Here is a 19,107-nt window from a genome sequence, read left to right on the forward strand (position 1 = left end):
TACCTTGACCTGTTAATTAGATGCATGAGAGCTTCAGTAAGACACTTGAGTCAATCTTATTTTTAGAAAAAAAAAAACAACTTTAAAAATATCTTGTGACTCTCACGAAAATGTTTGATCCCTTGAAAAAAGTAAAAGTACAGAAAAACTGAAATTGACCAAAGGCAGTAGACTTTCTGCCTTAGCACTGTCAATTCAAAGCATGAAGAATTCAGTAGTATATTCTAGAAGAAAAGCACATGTAGAAAAAAAGATGGGTCCCTGGCAGCACTGAACTTCATGGAGATTGTGAAAGGATCTAAGATGTTTAAGTGAACTGTTCCAGTTTAGTTCTTTGTGTCTATCCAACATCACTCCTTTCTCCTTAAATCTGATCTAAGATGGATGTCCAACGGGATATTTTAGCGTCTACTAACATTTTTACTCAAAGTCTGAGGAAATTGAGTGTCTCTTGCCTGATTTCTTGGGAATTACTGCTGCTGTTCTGTCAATGCCGATAGTGATAGTGGAGTGCTGTCACTTTGATGCTCTATCCTAGGCATGCGCTAACTTGCAGTTTCTATGACCACTGCCTTTGCTCAGCCAAAGCAGCTTCCAGATGAATGGTGGGAATGGGGTTTAAAGTGGCTTTCAAGAAAAAGTCTCTTACGGCTTCCAGTTTAAACATAAAATTGATCCCCACGTGTATGCAGTACAAAGACACTAATCTCCTACCCTATTCAGTAGTGGCCTTATGGCATTTCTACTTAATCTGTGTTATCCATCTGTAGATCATATTATCAGTTATTATACTGATAAAACAGTTTGACTTTCATCAGCTTAAGTATATTATTTTAGGTCATTTCCCATTTGGTCACCCTTTTTTTTTTTTTTTTAATGTCTGAAACTCGAGGCACAATTCTATTATGTCTGGAATTTCTCATAAGAATAGACTCTGTACTGAAATGCAATATATCGATACTCCAAAAATCAGATCTTAAAGTATACCTTGGGAGCCACATAAGTGTTCATCCATCCTGATATATGGTATTAAATATAGTTCCTGCACAAATGTTGATATATAAATACATTTTTGGCATTTATCTATCCTGATATCATAATACAAATTATGTATATTTACTTTTGGTATGAAATCTTGAATGGTGTCACTATTAGCAACAGATTATAAATCATTAAAAAACCAAATTACACATTTTCTACTTACTGCTAGAATACTCTGAGATCTTAATTAATTGGTTCACTAGAAATTGATTGCCTTGGCACATAGTACTAGGTACTTCTCAAGTTAATCACTTCTAAAATTTCACAGAACAAGAGGTAGAATTTCTGGAACTTTTTTTTATTATATCATTTAATCTTGATATTTTAAAGAATGTTAGAGGTAACCTAGCTTATGCAAGGTACACGTGTACAAGATTTTCATTTAAACATAAGTGATAGAATTTTATTATGCTGCCCCTCAATCCTACCCAGATCTCCCAAAAGCTCTTCTTCTGCTCTACTTTTTGTATTTCAAAAGCATGTATCACTCTATAACATACCATATAATTTACTTATTTATTGTATTTATTATTTATGTTTCATCCTGTACAAAAATGTAGATTGGTGAGGGCATCTTGGACTACTTTATTCACTCATGTATCCCAAGCACCTAGAACAGTAGGTGCTCAGTAAATATTTGTAGAAAGAATGAATGAGTGAGTGAAGAGGTGGAGAGAATTTTTGTAGCTGTATTTGATCCACAATCAGGCTTGGACGCTTCCTTTTTTCCAAGACAGTGTCCTTCCCTCTGTGTCACAGTTCTGGAATATAATCAAACAGATCATTGAGAACAACTAAGATCTTTGGAATAAACTATATACATGCCACAAACTTTCTATATGATATTCATCAAATATTTATGCTTCTCTCCTCCTACTAATTGGTAGGTAGAAGAAATAATAGTCACACACCCATTCCACTGAATTAGTCCAGTAATATCGATATTGGTAAGTCTCTTTATTCCAGTTTAAAGCTTATTGTTCAGAATTGCCTGCTTTGTACAACACCAGATTTGGACAACAGCTTAATCTCTTGGTTTATATTAGTAATTGTGACAACTTGCTTTTTCCCAGCCTGTGTTTACAACTTTAATTGGGAGTATGGAATGTTCATTTAATTCTCCTTTGTGTCCACTCATCTTTCCTTGAGAAAATAAGCAATAACATTTCTATTAGATTTATCTCAAAGGAACACTTTGAAGGCGAATTGGATAAAGTGTAAAAATGTCAGATGCTGAAGTCTTCAGCCCTTTGAGTTACATAATTCCTTCCAGACACTTCTCTTGAATCTTTACTCTCAGCAAATTTGTCTTTGCTGTTCCTTATAGGGAGTTTAAGCCATAATGTACTATCAATAGATATTCTAAAATTGAATTCAATTTTATTTGTGATATTTTATCATCTGTTAATATCAAGTAAGCAGAAAGGCCTATCTGATGTGACTGTTCTTCCTGAGCACCTGCTGTTTAATATACATAGGTATCCTATCGCCTAAAAGTAATATGTTGCTTTGATACCTATCAAATACCAATTTGGAGAGCCCATGAGGAAACTCAAGAATCAGCTATTTGGTTAGATTACTTGTTACCAAATGTTTTCCTAAAGGTCCAGATAGCAAATATTTCAGGCTCTGCAGGCTAAAAAGTCTCTGTAACAACTATCCAATTCTGCAGTTATAGAATGAAAGCAGCCATAGACAATATATGAGTGAATTACACAATTATGTTCCAGTAAAACTTTATTTACAAAAACAGGCTGTCAGCCTGGGCTGTCATTTGCCAACTAGGATTTAAACCCTTCCTACTCAGAGTGCCATCTACAGAGCAGCAGCGTAGGCGTCACAGGAAAAAACCATTGGAAATGCAAAATTCAACCTACATTGCAGACCTGCTGAATGGGAATCTGCATTCTGACAAGGTCCCCAGGGGGTTCTATAACACATTTAAAGTTTAAGACTACTTCCCTGGGTCATGCAGACACTCACAGGGTTTGGTAGGGATCGTGAGCTTTATTAACCTTGGTGCGAAAGGCCTATGAAGATCATTTCCTAGAGGATCACAGTGTGATGCTGTCTTAGGCAAAATAATCAACACCTCACAGGAGATAGTTCACTTGCTTACCAGTTGTGGGCAAGAGAACATTAGGAAACTTTTGAAATTTGTAAAGATGGGTCTTTATAAAGTGAATGCCTGTTTAGGTATGATTTTGAAAACAGAATGAGTCTATAGGATCTTCTGTGGAAAGGATATTGGCAAGTTAATGACTGCCCTGAGGAAAGTCTTTTTTGGTTCAGATAGAGAAATAAGAGAGAGCTCTGGGTTTATTTACTGCTGTATTCATAAACAGAATACAATATTATATTGAAGTGTTGTGTGCATTTGACTTTGTGCACTCAGTATTCATGATCCAATGACTCTAAAATTCTCAGGACTTTGTACTGCCATTTGACCATCATGCTGGCATTTAAACAGCTGTACTACTTATTTTAGGTCACATTACACCCTTTTAATTATTTCAGTTTGTCTTTTAACTGTAGTCACTATTGAATTGTTCAGCATAGTTTGTCTAATGCCTTATTAGTGTAAGATTAATTTCCCTTTAACATTAATTTTTAAATATAATGATTTATATTAATTCTTAATTAAAGCTTTCTCTCTTTGCCTAGTATGTTTACGAATGATATTACAGAGAACCTTCTGAACATTAATGAATGGCTTTATCAGTTGGTTTTGTAAGCATCTGTAGGATTCAAAGTATGCCCATTAAAATTTGATATTTTGCAAAACCCTTGCTAGCACTCAAAGTCTTTCTTACAGGTTGTTTCATAGGTAGTTTGCACTACAGCACTAAGTATTACAATAAAAAGAAAGCTCTACAAATTTTACAAGTGAAACAAAAGCTTTTTAATAAAATATTTTCATATTATAACTATAGCTGACCCTTATATGGCAGCATTTAACATTATTGCCTAAAAACCTAAGCGATCTACATCCTATTTCATCAGCCTCCCGAAGTTATGATGTGGATGATTTTAAAGCAGGTATCATGTTTAAATGACATCCCTTGATGTTGTAAAGAACTGTAAATACCAGATGCTGCCTTATTCAGTCAGAAACTCTAGTATACATGCCACAGGTGTGGGGATTTTTTCTATTAGAATTTACAGGAACAAAAAAAAGACCATCAACAAAACTTAGAAAAGGAATACATCCTGGGTGTATTTGTGGTACAAGTGCCCAATCGAATTTTTTAAAATTCAGAGAGTACTCAATCTACAAGTAGATTTTAGTTCAAGAGCATGTACTTTTAAGACATTGTGGAACTCAGGGTACATCTGATAAAAATAATTATGAATATGAGGAGCGTAGATTCTGAGGATAACCTACATGACCACTCAACCATAATATACGTGCAATGTATTCCTTTTTGTAATGGGATTCTATAGAAGATGATATAAGTTTAATATTAGAGGTTAATTAGAAACAAAATTGAGTGAGAAATTGTGCCCTATCGTAGTGGATGCTTGTATTTGAGGAAGAGCATGTTTAATTAAACCAGGGAGAAAAGGCAATAGAGTTTTGTAAATAAGCTGAAATGGAGTTCTGATTTCTCTGAAAAGCTTTTTCAGTTGGTAGTATTTTTTTTTAATGTCTAATTCATTTCAGAATTTAAATCTTTCATTTGATAGTACAGATGAAGCTAGTATTGCTTTTGCAGTCATCATTCACAATTGAGATCTTTCTCCTTTCAAATGTAAAAGACAGGCAGGGAGTGAGGAACAGACTTTTCCTGAAGTAGCAGTTGCAAGTTTAAAGAACCAGGGAAATAAAGAAGGGGCTATTATGGATATGTGGGTACAAAAAGGAAGCAGGTGTCTAGGGTCAAATTTAAATAAGGTGTGGATACCAGCATTATTTTCTAACAGGACGCCTGAAGGAGGACTAGAGAGGTGATGAGGGAGACTTCCCTTGGAATTTTCCTGCAGCTACCATCATGTCGTGTGTGATGGGAAAACATCTGGTGTTATCGTTTGATTCTGTGTGCTCCATGTCACGGAGACCTCAACTCATCTGTTACTTACTTACAAGGTTTTCAAACTGGGCTCCATGGAGCCCCTCAGGCCAGGCTGTCAAACATAGCCTCCAGAATATCCCATACACCTACTGGGCTTTCCAGCTTTTTAGGAAGAAAGTGTTTCACTGCTTAAAATAAATTTAACTGCCAAGAACAATTCATTATTTGCAACAGCAACAAAAAAATTTGTTTATCTTTGCCTTTATCAACAATTTCTGCTATTATGTTTTACTCCACATCCTTTCTATTGGCCTCTGACCCAGTTTTCCTCTTAATGCCTTAGAGGAAGGATAACGCTAATTTCAGTGAAATGGCTAGGAGTGGTAATCTTGCTGATCTCTATGATAATGTTATTGATATTAATCACAGAGTTGTTCATTACTTATGTTGTGTTATAAGGTTTCATAATTCATAAAGATACTGACCCTCATATAGATTCCTGTTACATTAATGTCCTGCAATCCAAAATAATTGTATAGCTCTATGTCCCATTAGTTGAGTTTAGTCTCATTCTTAAAACATAGGTCTTAAAACATAGGTCTTTTTCTACTTCAAAGCATCATCAAAATGGTCATGTAGTGAGTAAAGCTTATGCATAAGGAATTTTTTTTGGTAAATGCATGAAGAAGGCACTATATATTAGACATAAGCCATATCAATGGGCTCAAAAAGTAACCTGAGAGCACACCAACACATTTGTGGGCATTTTAAAGTTAAATTTGAAAGGAAGATCTTTACCTGTAGTTACTCTTCATGTTTCTCCCATTTCTTCTTAGTCGCACTGAAGGCCAATTTAGCCCTTACAGGAAATTTTAGTTAATTTACAGAAAACAAAATGGTTGTTTAAAATAGTCATTAAAAAAAATTTCAGGAAGTTTATCTGCATAAGTTTCCTCTCCCTTTGCCATAGGTTTGACCTTTAATGCTTTAAAACTTTAAAGTATAAAATAATTTAAGAAGAAACTTTCTTAAGTTTGGGGGTTTTGTATTTTGTTTGTTGACTTTTGCATTTTTTTCCGTATCTGGAAATGGACATAAAAAGGCCTGATTAAACATTAAAACTCTGTACAGCTCAAAACATGAATCCAGTTTTAATGCATTATAATTACAATGTATCATGATGATCTGTTGATCTATTTCTCACTGGTCCAGTGAGATGCTATAGGAAAAAGCTAATAAGCATAGAATGCAGTGTCTGAGTCATTCTCCTAGAGATTCACAGTTCATATCAGCAAAAAAAAAAAAAAAAAAAAGAAGGCTCGGGGTGAAGAGACCTGCTTAACGCAACAATTTTCCAACTTACATGACCACAGAATGCTTTTTATAAAAATTATGTTTAACACTTACTAGAATCCAGCAAACTAGTGTTTAAAGGTTATCCTTTGGAAATACTTCAGTGTCAGTATATGATTCTTGTTGACTGAAAGAACAATGCCCTGCATTGGATCAAGTTAAAAAAAAAATCACTCTACTAAATTTCAAAGTTAATTTGTTTCCCGTTACTTCATAATCTGAACACTCCATCAAATATGATGTTTATATTGCTGACAAAGCCCTACTTCCAAAGTGGGTTCTTAGAACTTTTTTCTGATTTTTTTTTTTCTAAAATTATTAGCACTTTTAATTATTATTTATTTATTTATTTGGCTGTGTTGGGTCTTTGTTTCTGTGCAAGGGCCTCCTCTAGTTGCGGCAAGCGGGGGCCACTCTCCATCGCGGTGCGCGGGCCTCTCACCATCGTGGCCTTTCTTGCTGCGGAGCACAGGCTCCAGACGCGCAGGCTCAGCAGTTGTGGCTCACGGGCTGATTTTTAATATTAGTTAATATTTTAATATTAGTTAAAGTTATAAATGTTAAATTTGGGGGGGAAAGCCCATAAATGCCTTACTGTATGTAATTATTCCCAAAGTTTTAATTTGGCTGAATAAATAAACTATAGATACGGGCTCTTTCATAAATAAGTTTATTTCCTTTTTTAATAAAATATACATCTGAAAGTAGAATGCAATTCTGACACTAACCACCTGGATTTGGGCCAAACTTCACAGGTTAGGGGCTCAGTCCTCTGCAAGACTGCTCTCACTTCAGACACAAGCTGTGCACTTTCAGGGTCCCCAGGTCAACCTCACTTCTGACCAGCTGGCTACAGATTTGGGGATTCCCAGTACCCCCTCAGGTTCAATAATTCACTGGGATGATTCAGAGAACTCAGGAAAGCACCATTACAATTACAGTTTTATTATAGCAAAAGGATAAAAATCAGAAGCAGTTGATAGAAGAGACACATAGACGAGGGCTGGGAAGGTCCCAAACCAAGGCGTCCATATTGTCTCCCCATGGAGCTAGGAGGCATCACCCTCTTGGCCCATGGATGTGCTTTACCAGCCTGAGCTTTTGTATCCAGAGCTTTCTGGGGGGTTGTATTATGTAGGCATCAATTGAATCATTGACCACACAGTTGAACTCAATCTCCTCTCCCCAGAGTTTGGGAGGATATCAAGTGGCTTAAAGTCCCAACCTTTTAAACACATGGTTGGTCTTTGGTTTGGTTGTATAATCATTACCCCTTCCTTAGACATCTTCTTATCATAATTTCACATGTAGTCCAAGAGGTCCAACAAGAATAACAGAGATACTCCTATCACTCAGGAAATTTCAGGGCTTAGAGGCTGCCTCCCAGGAATCGGGGAAACAGACCAGCCAAAGTCTTTGTTATACAGCACAGAGTTTTAGAGTTTGCTATAAGAAATGGCCTTGATGGTGAACTCATACATAGGTATGCTACCTGAATCTGAAGGTGCCTAGTCATTGGGTAATCTCCCAGTATTGGAATAGCAACAGCTACAAAATCCCACAGCAATTAAAACTAATGTTGAGGGCTTCCTTACTGGCGCAGTGGTTAAGAATCCACCTGACAATGCAGGGGACATGGGTTCGAGCCCTGGTCCGGGAAGATCCCACATGCCACGGAGCAACTAAGCCCATGTGCCACAACTACTGAGCCTGCGCTCTAGAGCCCGTGAGCCACAACTACCGAGCTCTCGTGCCACAACTACTGAAGCCCGTGCACCTAGAGCCCGTGCTCTGCCATGGGAGAAGCCACCGCAATGAGAAGCCCGTGCACCACAACGAAGAGTAGCCCCTGCTCACCACAACTGGAGAAAGCCTGCGTGCAGCAATGAAGACCCAACCCAGCCAAAAGTAAAAAATAAATAAAATTATTAAAAAAAAAAAACAATGTTGAAATTTTCTGAGAAAATCTGTAGGTATTTAGCAGATATGAAGAGACATGCCTTCATATGTCTATAAAACAAATAAATATAAATAAAATAGCATTTCATTGCAGTTACATAAATTTACCTGAACACTTCACTATGAAAATTTTGATTGCCCAGTGTTGATTCATAACTTTTCATACATTGAATATAAGAATCTGGGTAGAACAGTTGATTATAGGAGTTTGGATATATACAGAGTAGCTTAGTTTCTGCAGCTTTTCAAGTTATCAGTTCTTAATATATAATTACAAAAGAATATTCTGTTCATTTTGAAAATATTTTTAAATGATTTTTTTCAGTATTTTCAAATCCACAGGGACCACAGTAGATAAAGTTCTAGCTAAGTGTTCTCATTTGCGATTGCAGTCATGTGCATATAACACACATTTAAGTAGGAGAGATTTTTCAGGTCTCTTTTGAGATTAATCCAGATGTATCAGATAGAGTGCCAGTGTTGCTCATTCACACAGCTGTAAATCAGAACCAACCAATATTTTCCACGTGCTTTCAAAATGAATTCTTTAATCTATCAACAGTGCACCTTTCAACAGCACAATATAGTAATCGTGAGGGTTGCTGAAAGCTACTTTATCTGCACATTTATAATTCAAATGAATGAGGTGACTGGATATATGTCAAAGGCAGTAAGTCCTCTGGTTGCCACGTAAAGCCTGCTAGTGTTCTGTATTCATTTCAACCTGAAAGCAGACATCAGAATAGATAATAGATACAAAAAATACAATCAGAAGCCAGGAGTTTGATTTTTCCATGTGTCAGGTTCAGTATTGAGCTACTAAAGTTTTAACACCCTAATTGTGAAGTCATTTATTTTATTCCAGCATTCCTCAGGAGCCATAAATTGCTACAAGATACCAGCAGTTTATTTAGCCTTAAAACGCTTCAAATGTTTCTGTCTCTCTATCCCCCATGATTGTTTGGCGTTAATTGCCCTCACAAATGATCGTAGCAGAGAAGACAGGGGAATGCTTATCTAGCAGTTCACTAGTAGCATTAAGGAGTTTAATTGTACTAGATAAACATGACAGGCAATTATTGAATGTTGTTACACATTAGAAGATTAAAATGGAATGCTAAGCATTATACTCTTGCAGTTTTGTCTTTATCTCAGTGCCTAATCTGTATCTTTCAACAATTTAATGGATTGAGTTTTATTTGAGAGACATTCTCTGGAATATTCTATTGGAAGATCAAACATAAAAATTTTATATCTGCTTACTTGAAAGTGCAGTGTGAATCAGACTCAAGTCAGACATGACATATTTCACTAATGCCATAATACTTCAACAGATAAAATGGAAAGAAAGAATTTCCATTTATCTGTTACTCTGTAGTAGTGACATGAAAAATCATGTGATTCTATTTTCAACTATAATTACTGAATAACAAAAAGGTTAGAGGTTTACTTTTGCAGTCATTTTGATCTTTAGCAAGGTGGAAAATGCAATTCTAGAAATATTTCAATAATTTATTACCTTCGAAATACTAGTGTCCTTTAACTAAGCTATTGATAATATTTGGAAATAGTTGGGATTTTTTCTTAATTCATTGTCTTTTACAAACATTAAATAATCTGGTTACAGATGGCATTGATTTGGAAATGACTTTAGACATTTGTACAGTTTGATTCTATTTCTTAAACTATTACTATGAAACACAAATTATTACTGGCCCTATCAGGAGTTACATTTTTAAGTATCACATACTTTATAGATTTATTTACTGGCTGTGTTGATTGAAAAGGAGAATGTGATTTGAAACATATTTTAACTCAAAATAGTGAGCTGGGCTTGTTTTCCCACCTCAAACCATACTTAAAGTATGAGCTTTAAGTAGGTCATGGTAATCTGTTTGAAGAACAGTTATGCTTTTCAAAATTTTGGTAAACACTATTGTAAAGTACTTTTTCAGTCCTCTATTGGACTTCCCTCTGGATTATTATCAATACTCCAAAAGTCTTCTTCAATATCAGAAGTACATTCAAAACTCAACATTAACATCTTCTTTCTGTCTTCAGTATTTCACAGCTGGCAAAGCCCCGGCTGACACATCTGCCCCCTTGAAGATTCTCTGAGACTAATTCCCACTTTTGAGCATTCTTTCATTGCATCCTGCTCTTCATACCAAATTCATGATCCCATCTTTTTAAAAAAGTTTTCTTTTATACTTACAATTTGCTGATATAATATGCATATCCTCTGAGGCATCAAATTCAGTCCTAGGAATATGCCTAACAGAAATGCATACGTATGTTCACCAAGAGACATGTTCTAGAATGTTCATAGCAGTACAGTTGATAATAGCTTGCCATTGAAAAATACCCAAATGCTCACAAACAATAGAATGAATTAAAAAACCCATAATATAGTCACACAATAGAGTACTATACATTAATTAGAATGAATAATCTTCAACAACATGCAACAGTATGGATGAATCTCACATCACAACGTAGGGTGAAAGAAGGCTAGCACACATGGGTATATACTGTATGATTCCATTTACATAAATTTTTTTTAAAGTAAAACAGTTCTAGGTTGTAAGAAATCAGGGTAGTAGTTGCCCATGTGAGAAGAGGTAGTGATTGGAAGGCAACACAAAAGAGGGTTCTGGAGTAGTGTTGGTTTCATGCATGTGTTCAGTGAACTTTATACTTTTGAAAGATACACTTTTGTGTATCGAGACTACAATAAGTTTAAAACAGGTGATGTGTATATTTGACAAAAATACAGAAGATAATATAGAGAGAAATATCCCACAAAACTACTTCTCACCCAGATTTTGTTGATTCTTCCTGTGTCTTACAACAGAGTTCCTTAATTTCAGTCCTACACACACACACACACACACACACACAAATAAGTACAAGTAAAACTGGTGAAACTTGAATAAACTCAATGGATTGTATCAATCTCAGTATCTGGGTTGAAATTATACTTTAGTTACCATTGTAGGAAACTGGGGAAAGTATGCAGGGGACCTCTCTATATTATTTCTTACAAGTATATGTGTCTACAATTACCTTAATAAGAAAATTTTCAATTAAAAAGAGAGGGAGTGATGAATAAACACAAGAAAATATATTAATTTCCAAAAATCAGGTACTATCCCAAGTGAACTGTATTGTAATGTCTGGGGTTGCCAGAAACCTGTACTTTTAACATGTGTTCCAGGTAATTTATAAAGCAAGGCTAGGAAATACTATGTAGTAAGTTGGTTAGCTTTTTAACACTGTATCAAGTCAGGACACTTTGGGCACAAGCTTATAGATTAGATCTGTCATACTGGTTTTTAGGTGGTCTTATTTCACTGTAATAAAAGAAATCACTGTTTGTTGGCTCTCTTTTAAATCTGCCTAGAATAAAAAGAACAAAATACTTAGGAATAAGTTTAAGAAAAGAAGTGCAAGACATACACTAAACACTACAAAACATCATTGAAAGAAATTAAAGAATACCTAAATAAATGGAAAGAAATTCCATGTACCTGGATTGTTAAGATAGCAATACTCCCAAATTGATCAAACTATTCATCACAATTCCTATCAAAATCTGCCATTTGGGGCAAAAATTGACAAGCTGATTCAAAGATGTATGTGGAAATGTAAGGGACCCAAAACTTTCTTGGAAGAAAAAGAACAAAGGAAGACTCAGACTTTCTGATTTCAAAACGTACTACAAAGTGACAGTAATCAAGACAGTGTGGTGCTGGTATAGAGATCAGTGGAGTGATATTTAGAATCCAGATATAAACCCTTACATTTATAGTCAACTGATTATCAACAAGGGTACAAAAACAATTCACTGTAGAAAAAATAGTATTTTCCACAAATGGGCCTGGGATAACTTGGTAATCACATACAGAGGAATGAAATTGGACTGCCTATGTTTTAACATATACAAAAATAACTCAGAATGAATCATATACTTAAATATAAGAACTAAAACTATAAAACTCTTAGAAGAAAAAAATGGGTGTAAATCTTTATGACCTTGGATTAGATAATGGTTTCCTAGATAGGACATCAAAGCACAAGCAACCGAAGTAAAAATAGATAAATTGGACTTCATTAACATTTAAAAGTTTTTTTCTTCAAAGGACACTAAAATAAAAAAGACATAATAAGTTTTGACAAATGTAGAAATTGGAACACTCATACCTTGCTAGTGTAATTGTAAAATGGTACAGTCACTTTGGAAAATAGTTTGGCACGTCTACAAAAAGTTAAATACACTCTAAGATATATACCCAAGAGAACTGAAAACTTGTCTATACAGAAACTTGTACACAAATATTCACAGCATTATTCATAATATACAAAATGTGGAAACAACTAAAATGTCCATCAGCTGATGAAAGGATAAAAAAATATGATATATCTATACAATGGAATACTATTTGGTTAATAAAAAGGAATGAAGTACTAACACATGCTATACCATAGAAAAACCCAGAGAACATTACATTAAATGAAAGAAGCCAATCATAAAACATAATGTTTGATTTCATTTTATAAATTGTTCAGAATAGGTGAATTCTTAGAGATATAAAGTAGATTAGTGGTTGCCAGGGAGGGGAAAATGGGAAATGACTGCTAATAGGTATAGAGTTTCTTTCCGTGGTAATGAAAATGTTCTGAAACTAGATGGTGGTCATGGTTGCATAACTCAGACTATATTAAAGACCAGAACGTGAGCTGATTTTTATAGTATATAAATTGTGTCTCAATAAAATTTTTAAAAATCTACCTAGAGTTCCTAGTATAAGTTGTTTACATTATAATGATTTTCAAAATCGAATCTTTGATGTTGATGTAAAATGGTAAGAACAGAGTGTTTTCTTGTTTCAAGAACAACCACTCCGCATAGTATGACAGACGACTCTTGACCAGAGGAATTTTGCTCTTTCCACTTATTTGCCTTGAGAACAATAGTGATAAACTGATACTGTGAAATGCCAAGTTGGTAGTGAGGGACTGGTCAAGGAAAATGCTCCCATTTCTCAAAATAAATCTGTAGACTCTTAAGTTAATTGACTGTGTGATTTGATGGAATGAGTACTAGACTAGACCTCAGAAATCCTATCCCTATCTCTTACTGTGTGACCTTGCACTTGTCAGTTATCTCTCTGTATTTGTTTTCTTATCTGTCCAGTAGAGCATCAGTACATGCCCAATACATTTATAATATCTGCAAGAGAATCAAATGAATACAAGGTGTGAAGGTGCTTTGAAATTGACAGCACTATAAAAATATGAGGCATTGTTTATTTAACATCCTTCATTTTTCTTCCTCAGACTTGATTTTCAGTGAAGGGGAACCATAAGTTGCTAAGTTAAATGGTTCCTTTTGAATATTGATTGAGAGGGTCTGGCTTTCTTGTTGAGGAAGAATGTTGCATGGACTCAGACACTTGAACTTGTGTGACATTAACAGATAGGATTTTATAGAAAACTGTTATAATTTTTTTTAATGTATCAGTCTGGCCACATGAGAATGATAAGGCAGCAGACAGGTTATTGTCAATTAAACACGAGCTGTCAGGAAGTCAGAAATGTTGAAATGTGGTGAGCATGAATCCTAAGCAGATCCTATGACAGCTGCTCAGCTGTTATTTTAACAGAGTCACTGTATGTATGTGTCATTTTCCTGCAGAATTTAATTTGAGTCCCTAACGACAGAGACATCTCTGCATTTGCATGTTGCTGTCAGGTCAAGCTTGGACCTTCTAAATGAGCTAGAATGGTGGGTAGTAATAGGCGAGTGACATGTGGAGGAGATGGCTCTTGTCTCATTTTCCTCCACTCAGGTTACATTGAAGAGGCCTGCATCATCCCTTGCCCCTCAGACTGCAAGCTCAGTGAGTGGTCCAATTGGTCACGCTGCAGCAAGTCCTGTGGGAGTGGCGTGAAGGTTCGGTCTAAATGGCTGCGTGAAAAACCCTATAATGGAGGAAGACCATGCCCGAAACTGGACCACGTCAACCAGGTATTTTCTACCAATGGGAATATTGTAAAATATTTTCTAGGTGCACAATGATCTATTTTTTTTTTATCCAAAATAGAGAAGAATAAATAATAGCCCCTGAATAAGAAATTTGACCCACTTTATCTTTAGAATGCCTGAGTAAGTTATTAAAATCCCAAATCAGATAGATGATCTCTGTATTCTCAAGAGATTTATTTAGTACACTGTATTATATATATATACATATTAATATAATTCAATGGAATAAAAATGAAATCTGCTTTTGAAATACTGTCAAGGTATTTAATCTATTATACAATAATTTGTGCGCTGAGAGCAAGATTGTCTTTTTCTGATAGATCCACTAGACTCTCAGAAAAGACATCTCAATTACCATGTACATAAATTAAAATCAAAGAAAGTATATGGGTTTGGGTCTAAAATTGAGAAATATATTCTGTACATTTACTTAAGTTTGTTCAATATGAAATATGTTAAGAAAAAAGAAATATACTGGACTTCCCTGGTGGCGCAGTGCTTAAAAATCCGCCTGCCAATGCAGGGGACACGGGTTCGAGCCCTGGTCCGGGAAGATCCCACATGCCATGGAGCAACTAAGCCCGTGCGCCACAACTACTGAGCCTGCGCTCTAGAGTCCACGAGCCACAACTACTGAGCCCGCATGCCACAACTACTGAAGCCAGTGCGCCTAGAGTCCATGCTCTGCAACAAGAGAAGCCACCGCAATGAGAAGCCTGTGCGCCGCAACGAAGAGTAGCCCCCGCTCACTGCAGATAGAGAAAGCCCACACACAGCAACGAAGACCCAACGCAACCAAAAATAAAAATATATAAATAAAATAAATAAAAGAAAAAAGAAATATAAAGATGGCGTCAAAGTAACCATATGTTATCTATCAATTTGGTGATTGGCCTTTTCAATCTTATGTGGAACTTCCTTTGACTTCGGATGCACACCTTGTTAGCTGCAGTTCATAGCTGTTACTCGTGTTCCATTGGAAATAAAATGTCTAATGGGGGGAATTGTGACTAGTTTAATGTAATATAAGATTCATCAGACAGTTATTGCCATGTTTGGCCTACATGTGAATTAACAAAGAGTGAATTTCACACAATATGTGTAGGTATTAAGACGTATGTTTAAATTTAAGTCACAAATGAACCAATTCATATGTATGAACTAACCTTAAATATGTAGGTATGTTTCATACACACATAGATTTTCTAATTTTAATCTCCAAACACACTGCTTACCCATACGTTTGCCTTCCCAAATTAATCTAAATTTGTTCATCACAATAAAAGTAAATTATAGAGAAAATAAAAATAACTTTTGAATAAATCGATTAAAGGCCAAGAAAGTGGAGAATTAAATTGCATAGAAAGTACTCCAAAAGGATGCTGATTTTTCCCCCAAAGAAAAATTGCTGAACTTGCCCTTAAATACAACTGAAGGTGAATAATATACTGCACTGCTGCCATCTACTGGTAATCGAGTTTCTCTGTCCTAGTGAATATTTCCAAAGAAGAAAATGCATGACCCCGATTAAACAGAATAACTGAAATGTAATGTTTATAATACAAAAGAATATGGTTCTACAAGTTTTGCAATCTAGAATTTCCAATAGTAAATTTAAATTTTAATAAATTTTTATCCATGATTCAAATAAATTCTATACATTTTCATACCTTTAGTGTGTATGTGAACAGCCAGATTTTAAAATTAAAATGAGCTATGTTTGCCTTAGCATTTTTTAAATAGTGAATTTGCAGAAGTTCAAATTGGTTGTACCAAGTTGTCTTTGCTTAAAAACTCTTTAACCTAAGCCATTTCTCTGTCACTCTGATATAATCTAATGCAGAGTATGATAAGGACATCTGAGTATTTGTTATCAGCCTACTGGTGGTATATTGAGACATGAACAATGGAAAAATCAAAGCTAAAACAAGAAATAGTAGATTCCTGAATCTTTGACTTTGAGCACAAATGTTCTACATTAAAAAATAGAAACTTCTAGGGATTTATTTGTTAGTAAAATGTTAGGAAAGTAAAGAATACGCAAAGGTTTGTGTAAGTGTTGAAAATCGTAAATCATATAGATTTTTACTGCAATTATACGTTCCTCAGTAATTAAGTCGTACTTTGCCTTGAAAATGATCTCTGAGGTTCCATTTTCCAATTGAGGAAGCAAATCCCCATTTCCTCAGAAATATGGGTGGATGGATGGGTTAAAATCAATATATCAGTCAGTCAGTCAATCAATCTATAGATAGGCCACTCACAATTTGAACCACAAGATATTTGCAGTCATATGTTGATTCCCCATGATACGTATTTTGACGTCTACTCAGTTTTCTAAGATTTCTTCATCCTGCCCATCAAATCCTTTCCTTAACTTGCTGTTTGCAATACTCATTTGTGTATCTTAATTTTAAACAGTAATAAGGAGGTGGTTTTTCTCTTTCGAGGTCTAAGAAAGATGTTCTAATCATTTACCAAAAAAAAAAAAAAAAAAAACCACCTTTTATATATGGATAATATTTGAAACTTAGAACATGAGTTCTTCTCATCAAATATACTGACATTTTAACTTATCTTTGTTTCTCTCTCTTTTCTTCATTCCTGGTGAACACTACTCCAGGCCCAGGTAAGAACTTTTAAACCTCATCGTTCATAATAGAGTGCTGTTTGTTTTCATTTTACTCCTGGCATCAGAGAATGTATTTCTTTTCCTGCCATTTCTTTTCTTTTATAGGGAAAAACATGTTTTCCATAAAATTTTTCTTCTGCAGCTATTCCCTTTGTTTTCCTAGCATATTACATGTGTTTTCTCATTTTAATATCAGAGCCTAAGGTACAGGGATAGCGGAGAACAAGCATAATTCACCACCCTTGAAAAGGCAATGACACCTCCTGTTAATGGTCGCATGCTTCTCGGAGAGGGAGAGGGAGAGGTGCAGGTGGGCTCAAAGCGGTAGCAGGAGGTGGCTCTGAACTGATTTGTATTCACTCCAGTGTAGGAGATTAAAATGAAAGCCATCAAAGGATTAGGAAAGATGGCATTTCCCCTTCAGTTGTTCCCTTCCCCACAACTTGTAGGGTAATATTTTACTAAATACTAAAACAGTATTTAGTCCTATTTTAATACAGCACCCAATGTGAAGGTGATAACTTATGACAGTAATTACAGATTCTCACTCCAACAGTGCACACTTTTTATTCCTGTGTGGAATAGGTCAACTTTATTCACTTTACTTGGATGTTTAGTAAAACTAAAATTTGCACAAAAGAATGGCTCCAAAGGACTATTTAAATCTATGTTTTCTGGAATTAAATAGTTATATAAAATATTCATGTAGTTTGTGTGTGTGTGTGTGTGTAAAATAGGAAATAAGAGTTATCATAGATTTTGAAATGATTTTAAGAGACAATTTTCTTTAATGGTTGAGTCAGCTCTGTTGCAGTGGATTATGGTCCTTTTTTTCATTTATTTAGTCATTCTTCTTTCTCACTGAGAAAAGAGCATAATTGGTTCATTGTGCTAAAAATCCTGAAACAACCAACCACACCACCCCAAACCTGGGGCTGCAAGCCTTTACGGGCACCAGAGCAGAGACAATTTGCTTTGTTTTCTGTGGCCCTCACTGCTTAGTACCTGTGTAATATGAGACCAATTTCAGACCTTGCTTCCAAGGTTTAGTTAGTTTTGAGATAGCTTTATTTCATATCATTTATCTTTTAATTTAGTTTCATATATGGAACACACACACACAATTCTTATTGGTATACATACTTATTTGGAAAACAGGCCAAATTATACTTATTTGAAAACAGCTACTTTTATATGCTTACTTAATTCATTAATTCTTTTATTCATTTATTCATCTTACTCAACAAATCTCTATAGAATGCCTGACATATGAGCACCCTGGGCTAAGTATTTAAGACACATGAAACTGTGAACAGGACATAGGGCCCAGGAAATTACAATACTGTGTGGTAAGGGTCAGTCTAGGAAAGTACGGAATGTGTCTGATGTGGTCCATGAGGTCCAGTCTCCAGCTGCAATGTGATAGAGGAGCAGCATGAAACAACACAGTTAACCGTTCCCTTCACTGCTAGAACTCTCAAGAGATCCTCTATAGTCCTGTTTTAGAATAATGAACAGTAAAGGAAAGGCTTCAGAGTAGCTAAACAAGAATATCATGATAACTGTGATATGAAGTGTTCCCACTCACCTCATGGGGTTCCGTGAGGTGAGGTCATTGAGAACCGTGTGTGTTTCAGGTGTATGAGGTCGTCCCTTGCCACAGTGACTGCAGCCAGTACATATGGGTTACAGAGCCATGGAGCATCTGCAAGGTGACCTTTGTGAACATGCGGGACAACTGTGGAGAGGGCGTGCAAACCCGAAAAGTGAGGTAAGGCCAAGCCTAGTAACACAGAGAAGCAAAGGCACAGCCACGTCCCGATTTCTCATGTGCCAACGTGAGCTTGCCCTCCTCCCAATCTCCTGAATGAAATTGTCTTCAATTTTACTTTTATGGAGTCTGTGTTCATAGAATGCTCTGAAGGGATCTGCTTCCAACAGCAGTTTATCATCCTCTGCCTTCTGATTTTAGGAAGCTTTGCTTCAAGGTACTCTTGCAGGGAAAAGGCTGCATATTGAATGTGAGGTGAATGAATGCAGATTTTCCAACCCCAGTAACT

The 19,107-nt window shown here is 35.6% G+C and overlaps 1 protein-coding gene across 1 annotated transcript in view; it reads left to right on the forward strand.

Moving 5' to 3' along the window:
- THSD7A (thrombospondin type 1 domain containing 7A) overlaps nt 1-19,107 on the forward strand; it is a 460,784-nt gene that overhangs the window by 403,938 nt on the left and 37,739 nt on the right. The window contains exons 14-15 of the mRNA XM_082472820.1: nt 14,219-14,397; nt 18,685-18,818. Of these exons, the coding sequence (XP_082328946.1) occupies nt 14,219-14,397; nt 18,685-18,818 (313 nt within the window). The remainder of the gene's footprint in view (nt 1-14,218; nt 14,398-18,684; nt 18,819-19,107) is intronic.

This window comes from Balaenoptera physalus, assembly GCF_965194825.1.
Source record: "Balaenoptera physalus genome assembly, chromosome: 8".
In the NCBI taxonomy this organism is placed as follows: Eukaryota; Metazoa; Chordata; class Mammalia; order Artiodactyla; family Balaenopteridae; genus Balaenoptera; species Balaenoptera physalus.